General features: G+C 43.1%; 1 protein-coding gene across 2 annotated transcripts; it reads right to left on the bottom strand.

The window, feature by feature from the left end:
* Positions 1-4,209: 4,209 nt before the first annotated feature.
* Positions 4,210-16,261, bottom strand: LOC104370590 (uncharacterized). Of its 2 annotated transcripts, XM_086622353.1 has the most exons (19): positions 16,072-16,261; positions 15,436-15,565; positions 15,215-15,308; positions 14,299-14,449; positions 13,761-13,923; positions 13,145-13,270; positions 12,330-12,392; positions 10,807-10,929; positions 10,306-10,461; positions 9,586-9,639; positions 9,086-9,303; positions 8,129-8,205; positions 7,892-8,002; positions 7,546-7,632; positions 6,796-6,903; positions 6,475-6,596; positions 6,157-6,279; positions 4,740-4,782; positions 4,210-4,554 (listed from the first exon to the last, which is right to left on the bottom strand). In XM_086622353.1, exons 1-19 carry the CDS (start codon positions 16,175-16,177, stop codon positions 4,477-4,479), a joined length of 2,133 nt encoding a protein of 710 aa, XP_086478479.1. In that variant the 5' UTR covers positions 16,178-16,261; the 3' UTR covers positions 4,210-4,476. The 2 variants fall into 2 exon arrangements, with proteins under 2 accessions (XP_086478479.1, XP_086478478.1); XM_086622352.1 differs by lacking the exon at positions 4,210-4,554 and having other exon boundaries at positions 4,747-6,040.
* Between the last annotated feature and the right edge of the window lie 459 nt (positions 16,262-16,720).

Genomic DNA, 16,720 nt, shown 5'->3' with positions numbered 1-16,720 from the left:
ACATATATACACACATATAATACATATACACACACATATAATACTTTATATACACACATATAACACATACATGCATGAATATAGGGGTGTGTGTATATATATAAAATATATTAAAAATATATAAAATACATACAAATAAAAATACATATGTATATACACTGAGCACATGGCCAGGGCCAAGCCAGGCTCCCCTGCCAGCCCTCGGCTCCGCGGGCGATCGATAACGGGAAGAGCCTCCCTGGCAGCCCCACGGAGCCACCGGCCCTCCGCCCGTCTCCCCGAGAGGATGCCGGAGCCCCGGGCTGGGCCAGGGATCGATGGAGCTTGTGGGGCCAAACCCTGAGCCCGCTGCAGCTGCAGCACGAGGTTTTTCCCCCCCAAGGCAATAATAAATCTATTTTTTGATTGCAACGCCCATCCTGGGCTTTTCTGTGCGGCAAACAGCCACCCGGTGCGGGGTGGCTTCGGTGGCTCAGGATGCCATGGATGGGGTCAGGGATACCAGTGCCCAACCACAGATTATCCAGCTGTTGACATCAACCGTGATCCCCCCGCGCTGCCTCCGACCAATCATGGGAAGGGCTCGGCTTTAACGATAAAACGACTCTGGGGACGGGTTAGTGGCTTTCCGTGGATTTTCCGCAATCCGAGGGCAGCGAGGGCTGAGCAGGGCCAGGGTGGCACCGCTACTGCCACCGGCCCTAAATCCAGGGGGGTCTGTCAAGCATCCGCCCAGCAATGGGTGGCCCTGCTGCGGGCAGGGAGCCTTGTCTTGGCCCGGCAGGACCAGGGAGCGTCTGCCCAGCCCTTGGGGGGGGGGGTCTGGGATGGACCCGGCCACAGTGGGTGGGTGGGGGGCAGCCCCCAGGACAGCAGATTGCAGGGCCAGCATGAGCCACCCCCACCGGCTCTGTAGATTAAAGAATTATGAACCCCTGACGTTTTGCAATATTAATGATTGCAGCCATCTGTTAATCTGGCAGCCAGCAAGGAGCTGGGCTTTCACTTGGGTTAGTCCAGTTATTAAAACTGGGTATTTTTGGGTTGGCAGGCAGCTGGAGGGGCACGACTGCTATGCGATGACTTGCATCCCGTTCCTTAGTGCTATCCCTATGCTGTGCACAACCCAGGGATGGTGGCTTGGGTGAGGGACCACACCAGCAATGAACTGACAGTCCCCACCACCTTGCAGAGCGTTCCCTGGGTAGCAGAGGGTCTGCCCTCAGTGCCAGCTGCTAATTATGGCTCTCTTTGGGATGGTATTTTATATAACTGGGTTCTCTGGTGCACATTCCGAAGGGATAAACTCATTTAGCAGGTTAATTAGTGTCCTTGGTAGAAACAGTATCAGCAGATGAGGTTGGGAAGCATAATGCAGGCAGAGGCAGCGTGTTCAGGGATGGCCCTGGGCATCACCCTGAGCTCTGCTGGTGCTGTGAGCTGGTGAGCCTGGATGGTTTTATTGTTCCAATCACAGAATCACAGACTGGTTTGGGTTGGAAGGGACCTCAAAGATCATCCAGTTCCAACGCCCCTGCCATGGGCAGGGACACCTTCCACTACACCAGGTTGCCCAAAGCCTCATCCAACCTGGCCTGGAACACTTCCAGGGATGGGGCAGCCACAGCTTCTCCAGGCAAGCTGTTCCAGTGCCTCACCACCCTCGGAGAGAATTTCTTCCTTATCCTTAAACTAAATCCATCCTTTTTCAGTTTAAAGCCATTGGCCCATGTCCTATGACTACATGCCCTTGCAAGAAGTCCTTCTCCACCCTTGCCCATGTGGTTGAGATGGTAAAGCTGCTCACTTCACCTTCTCCATTCTGATTCAGAAAGACCTCAGCCTCCTTGTCCAAGCTTACCCTGTCAGGATGCACATCACCATCCCCCTGCCTTGAGCAGAGCTGGAAGCACCACACAGGATTACTGGCAGTACAAGACTGGGGGGTTGTTTATTTGTTCTCAAATATTATACTGTGGCCTGTAAACAACGAGTTTATTAGCACTGTATTTCAGAAACCCTATCCACAACCAATGGTAATGCACATGCTCACAACAGGTCTACTAACCGCTGACCACAACCAAGCAGTTACTTCATGCCCCAGGCTAGATGATGGCATTCCCAGTCTAGACTTTAAGAACATAAGGCAATTTCACTATTTTTAGCTGAAATTTTATTTTTGATACAGATACTTTCTTGCAAGTGTTCTATTTATTGTTTGGCAGCATCAGCTGTACGCACACTTGCTTAAAGAGCAGTTCTGTTTGCTGAAATACAGTAGTTGGATGAGCCAGCTCTAGGTGCCCATTTCCCTCTCCAAACTATGCATTTCAATTTTTAATGAGCTCTGATCATCTCAATTATACCTGGAGCAAAGCAGACGAGATCAGCCTCAATTTACCTTTGGGGTTATACTAGTCATAGTCTCAGGGTACCGGGAAGATGTTTTCTGCTGTGGTTGATTGTAATGCCTATACCTGTCCATCCAACCCATGCCTGAAGTCAAGTGCAGATCTTCAGAGAAAGTCTTTTTCTCATACATAAAAGATTATATCATTATCTATAGCATAATCCTCACTATAAGGGCCGCTATAATACATTAAAATGTAGAAGGAGATAAATAATGAATAGATATGCAATTTACTTACAGTAAATAGGCAGTTCCCAGCCTTTCCTTGTGATGGTAAATCCAGGCTTGAAGGGGTAACAAAACACTTGCCTCTTCTTCCTCCTGCACCCACTGCTGCACGGGGCACCAAACAGGGTGACACTGAAGCCTACACCAAGTCCAAGTTCAGTCCAATATTAGGGCTTGCTTGGTTGTGCTGTTGTCTTTTTACACCCACAGCAAAGTGACAAAGCACAATGTAACACCCCACTGCTAGCACACCCAGGGACTAACGAAATGGATTATTTTGGAGAGTTCAGGATAGGAGCCTTCAGGGCAGTCAGCTGCCCAACCTCTCTGCATTGCTGGGAGAGCACCCAGAGAACATGACAGACTGCAGGGTGAGAAAGGAAAGCTCTTACACCAGGTGTAAGGTAAGCAGAGAACACAGACACAGCACCTACAAAAAGTGTCTGCAGCTTCCTTCGCCCCCTTTTTTCCTCCCCCTTCAGCCATAATAGGAACAGGGACCTTCTACTAATCTACTGCATCTACTGGTAGATGAGGTGAGACAGACAGTACTAGGAACATGCAAGGAACACCTCTCTTGGAAACCAGGATGAAACACCACAGTGTGTCTTCAGGAGCATGGACCAGAACAAGACACCACAGGGCCAGCCCTACCAAAAAGCAGAACCACATTCCCAAGTATCAGGGGACTTCACTGACCTCTGCTTGTCCTGGCTGAACTTGGACAGCACAAGATAAAAGGTACAGTAACTGTTAAAAAAAAAAACAAACAAAAAACAACCCCAAAATCCACAAAAACCCCCAAACAGAACTGACACCGTAACAACAGAATTTCTAGAGTTTTACTTGACATTGTGTTGACTTAGATACATGTACACTTTCGTAGAAAACTTAACAGCATAGCTTATTTAAGATAATAAAAGCTGCAAAAGCCACTGAAAGCCTTAAATGTGCAAAACACAGCTCACCACATAGTAAGATTTTTTTTTTTTTTTCCCCGACTGCCAAACCAGTGCAGACAGGGAGCATAGCAGGGCAAAGAAGAGCGTAAACCAGGCTGGAAATACTTCTACCTCGTTAAGTCTGAAGCTTACCATTATAATAAGGATTTGAGAAACCCAGAGAGGTATCAGCACCAGTCTAACAGTCATCTATCACAGAAATAAAACAAAGCCCCACAACTGGAAAACCCTAAAACCGATATTTATTTAATTTACAAACAAAACAAGCTATTTAATGCATTAGGTCTTCCTGAATCTGCTTTCTTGAAGCAAGCAAGAAAGCTTCAGTTAACGTCCTTCAGCCTCAAAAGTGGTTTATTTTTTTAATTACACACGAATAAAAGAGGGTGTGCAAGAGTATTTTAATGCATGCTGTTGCACACCTGTGGAGAGGCACTTTTCCTTTTCTAAAGCTTCTGCTCTCTCAGCAGTTGTCCCACTGCAGACATCTCACCCACAGCGCATCTGCGCAACGCAGCGGAAGCAAAGACTCGTGGTGTTTTCTGCTTTGCCTGTGTTCCTCTTCCCTCATTCCCCCTGATCAGCAGCTCTGTAGACTGTTTTTTTAAAAAAAAACCTTAAACCCACTGCCTCTTTGAACAACTGCTTAAATACATGGACCTGCAAGAAAGGAAATTTCCAAAACAACGTCTGCTGAAACACAGCCACTGCTCACCACTCAACCCAGGATTGCTTTTTTTTTTTTTTAATTTGTCTGAAGTCAGTTCGTAGCTGAATGTTTTTGGAGATGACAACCAAAGCAGAACAGAAGGGACTCCACAAAGAGATTGCTCAGACTAAGACAAACTGGAAAACATTCCTGAAGATTTCGCCAAATTACGGTTTTTCAAAAATGTTTATGAACTTGGCGACTTCATGGTGAGCTGTGGTGCCAAGGGGCAGGTGCCTTAATCCCTGGGCAGAGAAAGAAAAAGTAGTTAGTACACTTCAGTAATTTTGGTAATAATGTTATAATAAATGGCATTGACATATGCTGTATTTGATACATGATACATAAAGTGACATATTTAAATATCTAATTGATAAGTAAGATATAAGATAGGCTTTGTTGTTAAATTCTAAACTACAGAGATACTCACCACATTGTGAAAGAAGTTGCAAAGATGCTTTGCCCAAGGACACCTGAAAAACAGATGTAGATGCTTAATCCATTTTGTCATCAGGACAGACCTGTCCCCGTTCTCAGCCACTCTGAGTTTTGCATCACTCAAAGTTTTAGAAGAGGGCTAATCCAACAATTCACTTCAGCTTCCAAAGGGAGATGATTCCAGCATCATACGTACAGTAAAATAATTAAGACAAAGAGAAACCATAAGAAACAGGATATCATCAGATTCCCTTGGATAACTGCTAGAGCATACTGCAAAGCCTCACAAACAAACCAAAAGGATCATTATTGGAATTGTAAATTTCTTAAAAACCACTTAGCTCCTACACAACAACTACTGAGAGAAATTGGGTATTTTATTTTCCTCAGCAAAGGCTGGAGAGAAGAAACAGACAGAAACATTTCACAAAGAAGGTCAACTTACATGTCTGATTTCCACTCAAGACAGTTACTAAGAGGTGAATTCTCAACGCTACTCTGCTGCCATCGGCTACGTGTGAATCAAAAGTGCCGGAGCAAGCAATTACCCTGCCTGCCAGCATACAACCACAGAGCCAATTCATTGTAAAACCATTATGTCAACTCATTAAAGTCTCACTCTAAAGCCTACAATGCTTTACTGCACAACACAGGAAAGCAAGGATTACACTTACCAACAGCTAGTGGTTTCAGGAGCGACACAATCTGAATAAAGTACTCAGACTTTTCCACAACTCTGTTTTCACCACCCACTGAAGCCTTGTGCTGCTGCAGAGCAAGTGGTGTCTCTTCTTTTTAAAAGAGGCTAAGAACTGCAGGCACAAACCTGATGCTGTCCTCAGTTTGCATTACAGTGCAGGTATGTTCCTGAATCTTTAGTTTTTCATGGAGATCTACTCCCCCCCCCCCACTCCATGTGAAGAATTTCTTGCAAGTTTAAAAGAAACTTTGACCTCTGTACACTCATTGTATCCTTGCAGATACACAATCGTATTCATTTTGAGCTATTTTCAACTATTTTCTCTGAAGTTTTATGCAGTATTACAGCTCCTTAGAGTCCAGTAACTACGTTGCTCTAAGTCCTAATCAAGGTTTTTTGGTTGTTGTTGATGACAATGTCATTTAAGCAATAGAACTAGACTGTACCCATCTTGATGACTGGTCAGGGTTGCCAGGAGTAGATAACATGTTTTTTTGTAGCACTGGGAAGTGAGAAGATCATTTGTTTGCAACAGGTAACATAGAACAATGTCAAATCTACCCAAAACATCGTGTTCAGTATCTTTACCGCTGCTATTAGCAGGGAAGAATAAAAAAACAAGAACGAATTGTGAATTAAGACAAAACTACTATCAGTGTTGCAAAACATGATGATTTTCTACTTGGCTATGATAAAGATTCACACTTACATATGCAGGTTCTCTGTAATAATATTCAGAGTGAACAGGCCAATGGACTGCATCTTCTTATGTCTGCACGTCAGGAACAGGCAGAGGAATTCACCCACGTACTGGGGACCAAGGTTTTGCCACCTAAGCAAAGCAGAACCAGGAAACAGCTGTTCAGAGACAAGTTTCCTATTGATTCCTAGCATCTTATGTGTGTTCTTGAATTACCCAAAGCACTGGGCTGGCTGGTTTCAGAGAGATAAACGTTACAGCTGTGGGACTGCCCTTGCTGTTTCCATAAACAAATGGACAGACTTCAGGGAGCAAGTGTTTACTCACAGTTTTAGCATTGTTGCTTTCTGACGATTTAGATCTCTCAAAATGAGGTTGACAGTGCCATGGAGAACTTGTTCTTCATAGGAAAGATGGTCTAATAACAGCCTCAGAGCCCAGAAGTTATTCTAGGAAGAGACAAAATAAGTCCAGTGATTTAACCTCATTGCCGATAGTGTCTTAAAAACCAGAATAAATTAGAGACCAGCAAAGCTAAAGAGGAAAAAAAACAAGTTAAATGTGTTTAAAATCTCCAACTTGGTGCTGGAGATTTTAAATATAATTTGCTTTCATCTCTTAGAACAGAAATCAGTATCTAGGACTCACCCCAAATGCCAGGGCTATCTCTAGGAAGGAGGTCAAGTATGGAAGATCACAAAAAAGCATCTGTTGTACTGCTTGCACTGCGAGAATAAGACAAGCCTCATGGTGCAACTACAGGGAGAGACACCAACAAGAAGACATATTTAAAAGCCCAGTCAAACCAGCACGAAATTACTACCGTTCCAATCAGATCAGTTGGATGTCAGACACAACATCCACAAGAATCTGATGAAGACCAAGAGAAGGGGGAATGGAAGAGGTACTTTTATTTACATAGCATGTTTCCCCTGGTGCTCTCAAAGTTCTCACAGAAACAAAGTCTCACAGCATCAGAGAAATAGAATTAGAGGAAAAAGAATTTCTGGACCAGGAGTCATATTTGGAGAGTAAGCTAAACATAATTTCCTCAGAAATAGGAAAAAAGAATAAAGATAGCTCTGTATTGACTGAATCAATTATTACCAACCCTCCCACTTCATAAACACATAGATTTGGGCAGCAATGAAGTAAGACTTGTCCTAGGTTGAAGATTCTGTCAGATCAGAACAGACCCTAATAGTTTTCTTACCTTCAGGTATCTGCCCTAGCCTTTAGACTGTGCTAAGAACAGTCTTATGCTGATTCTTCAAAAAAAAGAAAATCTTCAAGCCCCCTCTGTAAAGCTTATCATAATAGCACAACTGTTTTCAGTACTGCTGTATCTTCAAGCATAAAAAAAATGGTAAGTTTTCTTATTGGCATGTGCACACTTACGTGAGGAGAGAAAATAGCAGGTGGCAAAGAAACGTTGATTTTTGCCTTCAGTTCCTCCAAAAGGCCACCACTGGCAGCAACCACCCCCTGCAACAGAAGTAATGAGTCACAGGTAAAGGGGAAGGATGTCCAGATATTCTACAAACATCAAACAGTACCCAAGACGGCTCTTTAATGTGCTTTTACTTATTTTTTTTCAGCGTTTTTACAGATGAGGTTGACTGTTCAACACCATACTCAAGAAAAGTTGAGACTTCAGAAGAAGGAGCCAATGCCCACCTCAGATGAAGCCTTGTATAAAACCAAGACGACAGATTCTCCCATTTCACAGCGCTGCTTCAGTTACCTGTTGGAAGTCAAGTGGTGGCTCCTTCAGGGACAGGGGATGTAGGTGCCCACTTTTTTCCAGCAAATTGCTACTGCCCAAGATCATGATGAGGGAACTCCAGCATTTAGGCTGAAACAAAGCAGAACATTTGTCTTACAAAGTCAAATCCATTCAGAGGTGTAAACTATTCAGAGAAAAAAAAATATACAGAAACACCCGACGGGCCACAGAAACGCAGTTTTAGTACAGACTCACATTCCTGTATAGTGACACATTGGTGTAAAGGAGTTTGAGTGCCTGCTTAATGAGGACACCATCTTTCAAGGGAGCCCCTGCAAGAAGAAGAAATCCAAAACATATCTTATATTCCCGGAATAACTATAGAATGTGAACACAAACAAGACATTAACTTAGTTACAGATATGTTTCTACAGAAGCCTAAATAAAAAAAAAGAAATATATGAGCATCTAGAGCTATTTCACAATATTTTAAAGGTTCTGAATAGAAGAACAACAACTGTTAAACACTACTCTGGAAAGCTGCAAAGAACTGAACACAATTTAGACTAAGCCATTGCAGAACAAAGTCTTCATTATGCACATCACACCGCAGTACAGTGCAAAACCCACCATCAGTATCTCATGTGTCTAAGAACTCTACTACTAGCTGAGCATCTCCGAAATAAATCTTGAATTTCAGAATACACCTTGACCAGCATGCACCAAGAAAGATGATCGCAGTCATCAGTGGCTAAACTAATGACAGAATGTCATACACAGATCATGAAATCCTTTCCATCAGGAAGCTTTTCTTCTCAAGGTCAAGGCTGAGACACACCATAATGCTAAGTTACACACTGCTACTGGTAGTGCCATGATGTAATAGAGAGCTTTGTATTTTCTTTTAATAGGTTGCTTTCAATAAAACAACTTCACAGCTGACAAAATTAGTGTTTTGTGTGAAGGGTACTAAACAAATTCATGCTCATGTATGAAAATCTTCTTCCTGCCTAGCGTTACGGACCATGCTTTAGCCCAAACAATTCAAGTTTGGTTCAGAGTCCCTCATAATTTTGTCCCTCATGTGAATTTAGCCCAAACAATTCACAGTTGGGCTCAGAGTCCCTCGTAATGTTACTAGATTTAACAAAAAAAGTAAAAGCTGTAATTAAGCAAGCTTCTAAACACGCGTAGGTAAGAAATCACACTTGCCAACTGTAATCCAGGGCCCAGGGTCTAGCATATCCTTTCCAGCAGGGACACTGCCTGTCCTGAACATCTTCAGGTAGACCTCGAACTGGAAAGGCGTTATCCGGCAGGCGGTGCAGCACGCCAGGCTGTTGACGGGGAACAGCAGCGAGTGCGCGGCATCGAGGAAATCGCCCGTTTTACACAAGTAGAACGGGATTTTGTCTCGAAGGTCTCTTAACCTGGAAAGGAGGGAGAAATGAGCATTTGATTTTCATTGACATGGAAGTTTTTTGATAGCTGTGTACAGATCTGATCATGCTAGATCACTAGCAAGTTACACCTGATCAAGCAGAAGCTAGTTGTGATGCAGTACTGCTTTCTCGTAGCAAGCAGCTGCCAAAATCCTACTGCTTTTTATTCTGCCAGTTATCACACATTGGAGTAAATGCAGACTGGGACACAAGCTTAAGGCAAAGAAACAATTAAGAAAAAAAAAAAAAAACAAGAAAAAAGCCATTTACCCTTTGGTATCGTTGCATTTCACAGCTCTCAGGTAGCGAACAACTTCTTTATAGCTAGAGAGAACAAAAAGAGTGAGTAGGAAGAGGAAGGAAGTGCAGAGCTATATACAGGTCAATAGAAATATTTACTACAATTAATGAAGCAAACCAGTAGATCTTCCCACACAAGAGAAGTTGCACAATAGGACTGAAATACAACTGGCAGAAGGAGACAGCTAGAAATAAGTTCCAAGAAGCTATCCACAGACTGTCTCTGTATTCTGGCAAAATAAAACAGAGAGGTTGCCTCTCACTTTAATTCTTTAAGTTGATTGTATGCTTTTGAATACAGACTTCTGAAGATCCAGAGACCAGAACACACTTTTTTGCTGTCTTCCACATAGTCAGCCTTTGATGAATAGAATTTGATTTAACCATCAACATCTAAAACCTACTGGGGTTACGGAAACAAAGAAATTATCCACTTCAACATTCTTTTCTGGTCCTGAAGTGTTCAAAGAGCTTGATTCTGCTTTGAAAAACTTCAAAAAGCTACTGGCCTTGTTGATAAGAAGTAGTGGGCATGAATAGCTTCAAACATGTCTTTGTTTTGTATGTTTCCCCATTATACAAAGCTCCTGCAGATGTTAGGAAAACACTACACTGCAGTCAATACCACACGAAACGTAAAAATTGAGTTCACAATATGAAAAATCCAAACCAAGACCAAACCAATCTTACTTATTTTTGTCTATCAGCTTCTCCACTCGAGCATCTATAACAGGGAGTGTTTCCCACAGAAATACTTTTCTTCCTTTCTGTGTTCTTTGACCAGTGATGTTCTGACCTTTTAAAACTGTCGTCAGTAACACATGGTCCCACGGCACAACGTTCAAGCTGGAAGTACAAAAATAGTAATTTCAAAGTGTGTTTTGCTGGTACATTACGATTTATTTCCCTTAATTAACAGGAAGATTTACCAATAAAACAGCTTGAGGTTTACAGCTTACTTCTGGGGTGGGGGATGGGGGGAGAAAAGAGCTATATGGAAACAACTTAGCCACAGCATCCAACAACTTTTCCTTTAAAGACAGGACAAATACAAAGCAGCTAATACTGAAATCTTTCTATAAAATGCTCCCACCTAACACTGTCAGTGAAAGAACCAGTCTATACAGCTGTTTTCAAATCAGGCAACTGCATTAAAAAATATATTCTGTAAGCAAAAACCAAAGAACGTACCTATTTGAGAAGCCAAAACAGTGACATGGAAGTGAGATGGACTGAAAAAAGTTAACAAACTTTTCATACAAACTTTTTGGAAAGTCACACAACACCAGCATCCTCTGAAGTTGTGTTGTGATCCTGTGTTTTGAAAAGAAAAAGAAAGAAAAATCAAAATATCTTAAAATTGGATAAATTACTATTAAGTTGTTGCTTTTTTTTTTTTTTCATCCTATGGAGAACTTCTATAGAAGTTTGGGGTTTTTTTGGTTAAATGTCAGACAGCTATGGAACTACAGTTAAATTTGTGCTTTAAGATTTGTAGTGAATAATGGCACTGCTCCTTGTTATTAAACACCAGTGAAACCAAGGTGCTGTGGTCTTAGGTTTTAAAACAAAGATTCCCAGTGAGCATGTGAGAAATGCAGAAACACACGATAAGCCCAATAAGCAACTGAGCTCCTGCCAGCTACTGAAACCATTTTTATCTTCACTGAAAGTTGGAGATAACACACCAACACAAAGAGTTTACGCTTTTAAAATTAAGTGAGAGAAGCAAAACAACTCCTTTTCCTGTTCTTTTAAAGAAAGAAATCAAAAAATTCAAGAATAGTAATTTGAAATGAAAACTGATTCAGGATTTAGGTTATACCTGTCATTAGTTTCAAATAAGAGGTGAGAATATATAATTGTTTTTGAGTGCTCCCGAAAAAAGTTAATTCTTAACTCATTAACCTTCTGTTGCAAGTGAATTTCGGGTTAAAGGTGAAATACAAAGCTAAAATGAGAAATGAATTAAGCCAAGTGAGCTACATGTCCTCGTTCATCAGCCTCTGGGGGGAACTTCACCATCTTACATCCCTGACTACTCCATCCCAGTGGAATACTACCAGGCTGCTGTTTTGATCTTTAACAGACACTATTTACTCTTCAGCTTAATAACCACAAGTTGCTACCCGACACCATCTCCTGGGCTGGCCTTACAAAACACTCCTAGACTACCGTCCAACAGTAATCCATCTTCTTGGCTTTGAGTTCCCCAGCAAGTTATTCTCCTTTGAGGCAACAAAGAAGGGTCTGAACGTTTATGTGGCTCTAAATAAAGCAGGTATTGCCCTTGTCATTCACAAAAATGGACTAATATTAGACAGTTTCTAAAAATCCTGATTTGTAGTGTACAACTGTAGAACCTGACAGCATGCTGAAGTCCCTGCTCGTTAGGCTGACTGGTGCACGTTGTTTATATTCTTCTGCCTGTCACTGCCCATCCGTGGTCTACATGCAGGCAGGGGCAGACTGTTCTTCCTCTGCAAAAACAGCGCCTAAGACAGTACAGTGGAGTTGTGTTCCCTGATGTTACAGAACCACAGGATTACACACCTGTGCAAGTTTACTTTTGGCTTTTAAGAGCTAAAAGAATTCACTTTTTTCTTCATGCCTTTGAACAGAAGTAATTTTAAATGCATTTTAAACGCCAGCAGAAAGTTTGCAGCCAGTAGCCATGCCATTGCCACCTCACCATCATACAAGACAAGTCCTACCTTTGCAACAGAGAAGGGACAGCAATCTTCAGTGAAGCAGCGTGACCGAGGTTCTGCCAGTTTCTAATAGGGGAGAAAAAAAGTATTAATTAGCATTTAGCTGGTTTTCCTGCCTTTTCCCCTTCTCTATACTCAATTGCTTAAGAAAACACTTTTTTCTTAAGAAGCATTCAATAATTTTTATTAGTATCATAGTTCCCAAACAAATGAAACAAGTGCTCAAAGTATAAGACACATTCTAGTGTCTTAGACACAAGCAGTAAAGACTGAAGTATTTAAAGTCTGTTTTTATTTATTTATCATGCAGTCCTCCCAGCTGACTGGTCAGCCTCCGGACTTCAGGGAGGCATCTAAAACTGATTACCCAAGGAACATCACATCCTCCCTTCCTTCTGGGATGTTTCCTCACACAATGCAGCTTGTGCATTCTCTGCTCAGGAAACCTCCTCTACCCCTGTACCTTCTCCTGGGGAATTAACCCCACCTGCCATCATCGCTCTGTCACCTTCCCTCTTCCCAGTCCATCTCAAATTCCTTCCCCTCACAGGAGATCACCTCTCCCCCTCATGACACAATCCCACTTAACTCCTTCCTCTCACACCCAACCTTTAACCTTCTCTTTTTGCCAAAATCTCTCCCCATAACTAATTTCGTGTCTCCCTCAGGTGTGCTCCTTTCTCTCTCATTGTGCTGCAGCCAGGGCTGTGATCTTTGTCCTTATTCTTAATAAACGGAAAACCAGACTCTCTCACTTAGTCTCCTCCTTTTGAGATGCAAATGAAGATTACACACTAGATGTGGAACTGGATACTTACAAAGCAGGGTCTTTATGAAGTGCTATCTCTTTAGCTGCTCCCAGAAACATGACAGCAGCAGCTTTAGGACTCTCTCTTTCTGCCTGATTTAAAAATCTTGTTACCAGCGCAAAAACTCCAGAATACCTAAGAAAGTGAAGTAGTCCATAAGATAAAGTGTCTGCAATGATGTACCTCGTGAACAAATGGCAATTACGACTATTCCACAGTTAGAGAGCAAATTGACTTGCCTTTCCTTGAAAGGCACCTATAAGATAACAACAGGGTATTTGCACAACCATTATTTTAAGCATTTTAAAGGCACATTCTATCAAGTAAAAGCTGAACTCCACTCTAAAAAACAAATTAGTACAAACAGGAGCTTTACTTTCATGCTTTCCCAGGGCATAATAATGAGGGATATTATCAAGTGTTTTAGTATAGCACAGGAGACGTATTTAAAGTTGTGTATAAACTACATCCAACTGCAATCTAATTGCTCACTGGCCAAGTAAGTTCCCTCAACTATGTTTCTGCCATATCAGGTGCCACGATTCTGATTATCACTTGGCCAAAGGAAAGCAAACCTGCACTGACCAGTACGCACTGGTAGTAGCCGAGTTCTGTTGTCACTTACTTGTATACAACCTCCATGTTGCGTGATCTGCAGATGTTGCACTGCCCAGGAGGCAATTTCGGGAGGCAAAAGCATTCGTGTTGTGTGGGAGGCATTCTTTCTCCAATCAGATACTTATTATACTCCACAGAAAGTTCCTGGATAAATTTTATTAGAAGACTTCCTAAGGGAGCAGACGGATATGAAACTGTTAGAGCATTTTTTTTTACCCCCCTCAAAACTAAAACAGAAAGACAATCATAAGTACATCATGTGAAATATTCAGCAAGTTACTTGCATCCAATCTTAATGGCCAGGAAAGCTTTGCTGCCTCTTCCCGGGGAAGGAAAGCACAACTGGACCTGCAGACCTGTGTCTGGTCTGAGTATGGCCCAGAAAGTGAGCAGCAACAGTAAGCTGCTACCTTAAAAAGTGACCAAGTCTTTGCAAGGAGACCAGACAAGGCGTCCTTATAGGTTACAAATGTCATCCAACCACAGACTGAGTGGCCACAGTGAGCCACAGGACTCCCAGGACAGCAGGAGTGCATAACACTCACCACCGTGCCGAAGGTCTGCGTCTATATCCGTGAGCTCCAAGTTGAACATGACAAGAACACCAGCCAGGGCAAAGTCACGCTGGTCCTTCCAGAACTTGCTTTTGTTGTGTGCATTGCAGTGACAGAGGGAAGGAGTTGTCCAATTCTGGCACTATTTCATAAAACATGAAAAACATGGAAAGGTTTGGAGGTTTTTTTTTTCTTCCATTCCCACCCTCCCACTCCAGTTGAGCGAATCAAAAAAGTGAGCTCCTCTGAGTGAAGGGCTACAATTCCTTTCACCCTTTACACACCCAGGAAAAGCTACAGTGAAGTATTTGGACAGCCAGGGCAAGAGGCCAATATGGCAATAACTCGATATCATGGCCAATAACAAAAGCCCATGGTAATTTACCATCACTCCTGAATACCCTACAGACACGCTTGGGGCTGGCACCCTCCCTCCCCATCGTACGCTGGTAACAGAGCACTGGTTTTGCACAGTCACCCCAACTTTGCTCATAGTTCAAAGTTTTCTGAATTCTAAGAAAAACCCAAACAAACCAACCCTACACACCCAATTCCCCCAACTCCCCCACTATGTTAGGACAGCCTAAAAGTCTGACATTTCTCTAGTGCAGTGAGGAGCAGTCTGATTTAGTAATCTGATTCCATGAAACACACCACATGCCTAAAGCAAACAAGAGGGATATTTGTTTATATCAAAGGAATGTCTACCCCGACAACTGGAAATAAACCCAGTGACCGCACTTTTAGTAGCATTGTGAAGCAGCAGATATCAATATTTAGGAGAGCAACTGTTAAAATAATCAAGTTTCAGTTATTCTTCGGTTGTGCTTAGGAGGGATTTCTTTTAAAAAGCCTGTTGAGCAATTCAGTTTACTCAAATTGTGCATTTCTTGATCACAACTCTTACCTCAGAAGCTAGTTTATCACAAATGTAGCAGTAGCACTCATTACAAATATCAGCATTTTTTCCCAGGGGTGAGCACGTATCACATTCCGTTCGCCTACAAAGTCGGAAACCAGAAGGTTATTGATGAAACAAGTCACGTGCTTATCCTCTCTTTCTGCTTTCAGCTGACAAAAAGCTAACAAGGTTCCTTGACAAGATTAATCCCACATCACTGAACATACTCAAACGGGTGTATTGTACAGTCGTATCTTGCATGGGGCATCACTTTCGCTTGTTTACAGAAAGTAACCATGAGTTCACATTCCTCGTCCACAACTTCTTCAGATTTCTTCTCTTCCAGGGCAGGCTTCTCTGTAGGAAAGAGAATATGTGGTGTAAGTCAGTACAAAGGCAACTACAGGTTCACCACAAACCCGACCAGCTATTGACATCTACTTTCTAAAAAAACTTCAAGGCACAAACTTGCTTATGGGTGCCCATAAACTTTCTTATTTCTTTCACAGGGTGCCAGTAAGAAGGGTGCAGTGACCTGTGACAAAAAACTTCCACACGCTATCGAGAGAGAGAGGTGACGTAATCAAAAAGGGTGCACTCGACATTGAAAAGGTCCAGTCTCAGCCAAGTCTGCCATATTTTGAAACTACACAGCAGCATCCTTTAGGGTAAGCGGTGCCATCAAAGAAGCCCCCAAAAGTTATGGAATAATTGCAGTTCCTCCTGGTTTTATTTATTTTCCAAGTATTTTGTTTTCCCAGCAGCAGAAAGACACACTTCAAGCATACCACCTAATAATTCACTTCAGTTTATTTCAGAAGTTCTTCACAGAGCTTCCTTGCCAACAAGAGCACAGCACTCACCCAACGGGTCCACCAACAGAACCGAATTCCCAAGCGTGCTCTCGGCTTCGTCATCGCTGATCAGGATCACGCTCTGCTCTTCCTTTTCTCTTTTGGATGGCCCCATGGTGACTGAGCTCCAGAGGAAAGGAACTATTTGGCAGAAGGGAAGAACAAGCCTTCTCCAAGACCCAAACTCTTCATCTACACTGAGTCACAGTAGGGACGGACACGTTGGACCCTCGCTGCAGCCGGCAGCTCAAACATCGCAGCTTCCATCCAGAGAACCCTGGAAAACAAGGAGGTGGGGGGAAAAACAAGAAAAAAAGGGATGTGCTGTTCCTTTGGTGGGTTCGCTGGGACAGCCTTTGGAAGGACCACCCAATGACAGCGACTACTGCTCCCAGTAACTCACTGGCCCCATGGACTCAGGGCCCAGCAGTACCCTCTGCAGAACCCCCCCCCCCACCCCACCCCCTCCCCTCCTGCTCCCAGTTCCCCCACCTCAAACCAGCGCCCCCCAACTCACCCTGTAACCCCCCCGGGTCCTCACTCACCCCCTCGCCCCCTCCCCTCCCACTCCAAGTTCCCCCACCTCAAACCAGCGCCCCCCAGCTCGCCCCATAACCCCCCCAGGGCCCTCACTCATCCCCTCCCCTCCCACTCCCAG

Source organism: Tauraco erythrolophus, chromosome 17, assembly GCF_009769465.1.
Source record: "Tauraco erythrolophus isolate bTauEry1 chromosome 17, bTauEry1.pri, whole genome shotgun sequence".
Taxonomy (NCBI): Eukaryota; Metazoa; Chordata; class Aves; order Musophagiformes; family Musophagidae; genus Tauraco; species Tauraco erythrolophus.
Note: the sequence above shows the minus strand (reverse complement) of the source record. Positions and strands in the feature narration are given on the sequence as shown.

Excerpts from the sequence above, each read along its gene's own strand:
- LOC104370590 (XM_086622352.1), bottom strand. The coding sequence starts at position 16,177 with ATGGGGCCATCCAAAAGAGAAAAGGAAGAGCAGAGCGTGATCCTGATC. Across the intron at positions 10,930-12,329 it reads GTCCCTTCTCTGTTGCAAAG|GATCACAACACAACTTCAGA; the intron begins GTAGGACTTGTC and ends TTCAAAACACAG. Across the intron at positions 6,904-7,545 it reads CTGCTATTTTCTCTCCTCAC|TTGCACCATGAGGCTTGTCT; the intron begins GTAAGTGTGCAC and ends CTCTCCCTGTAG.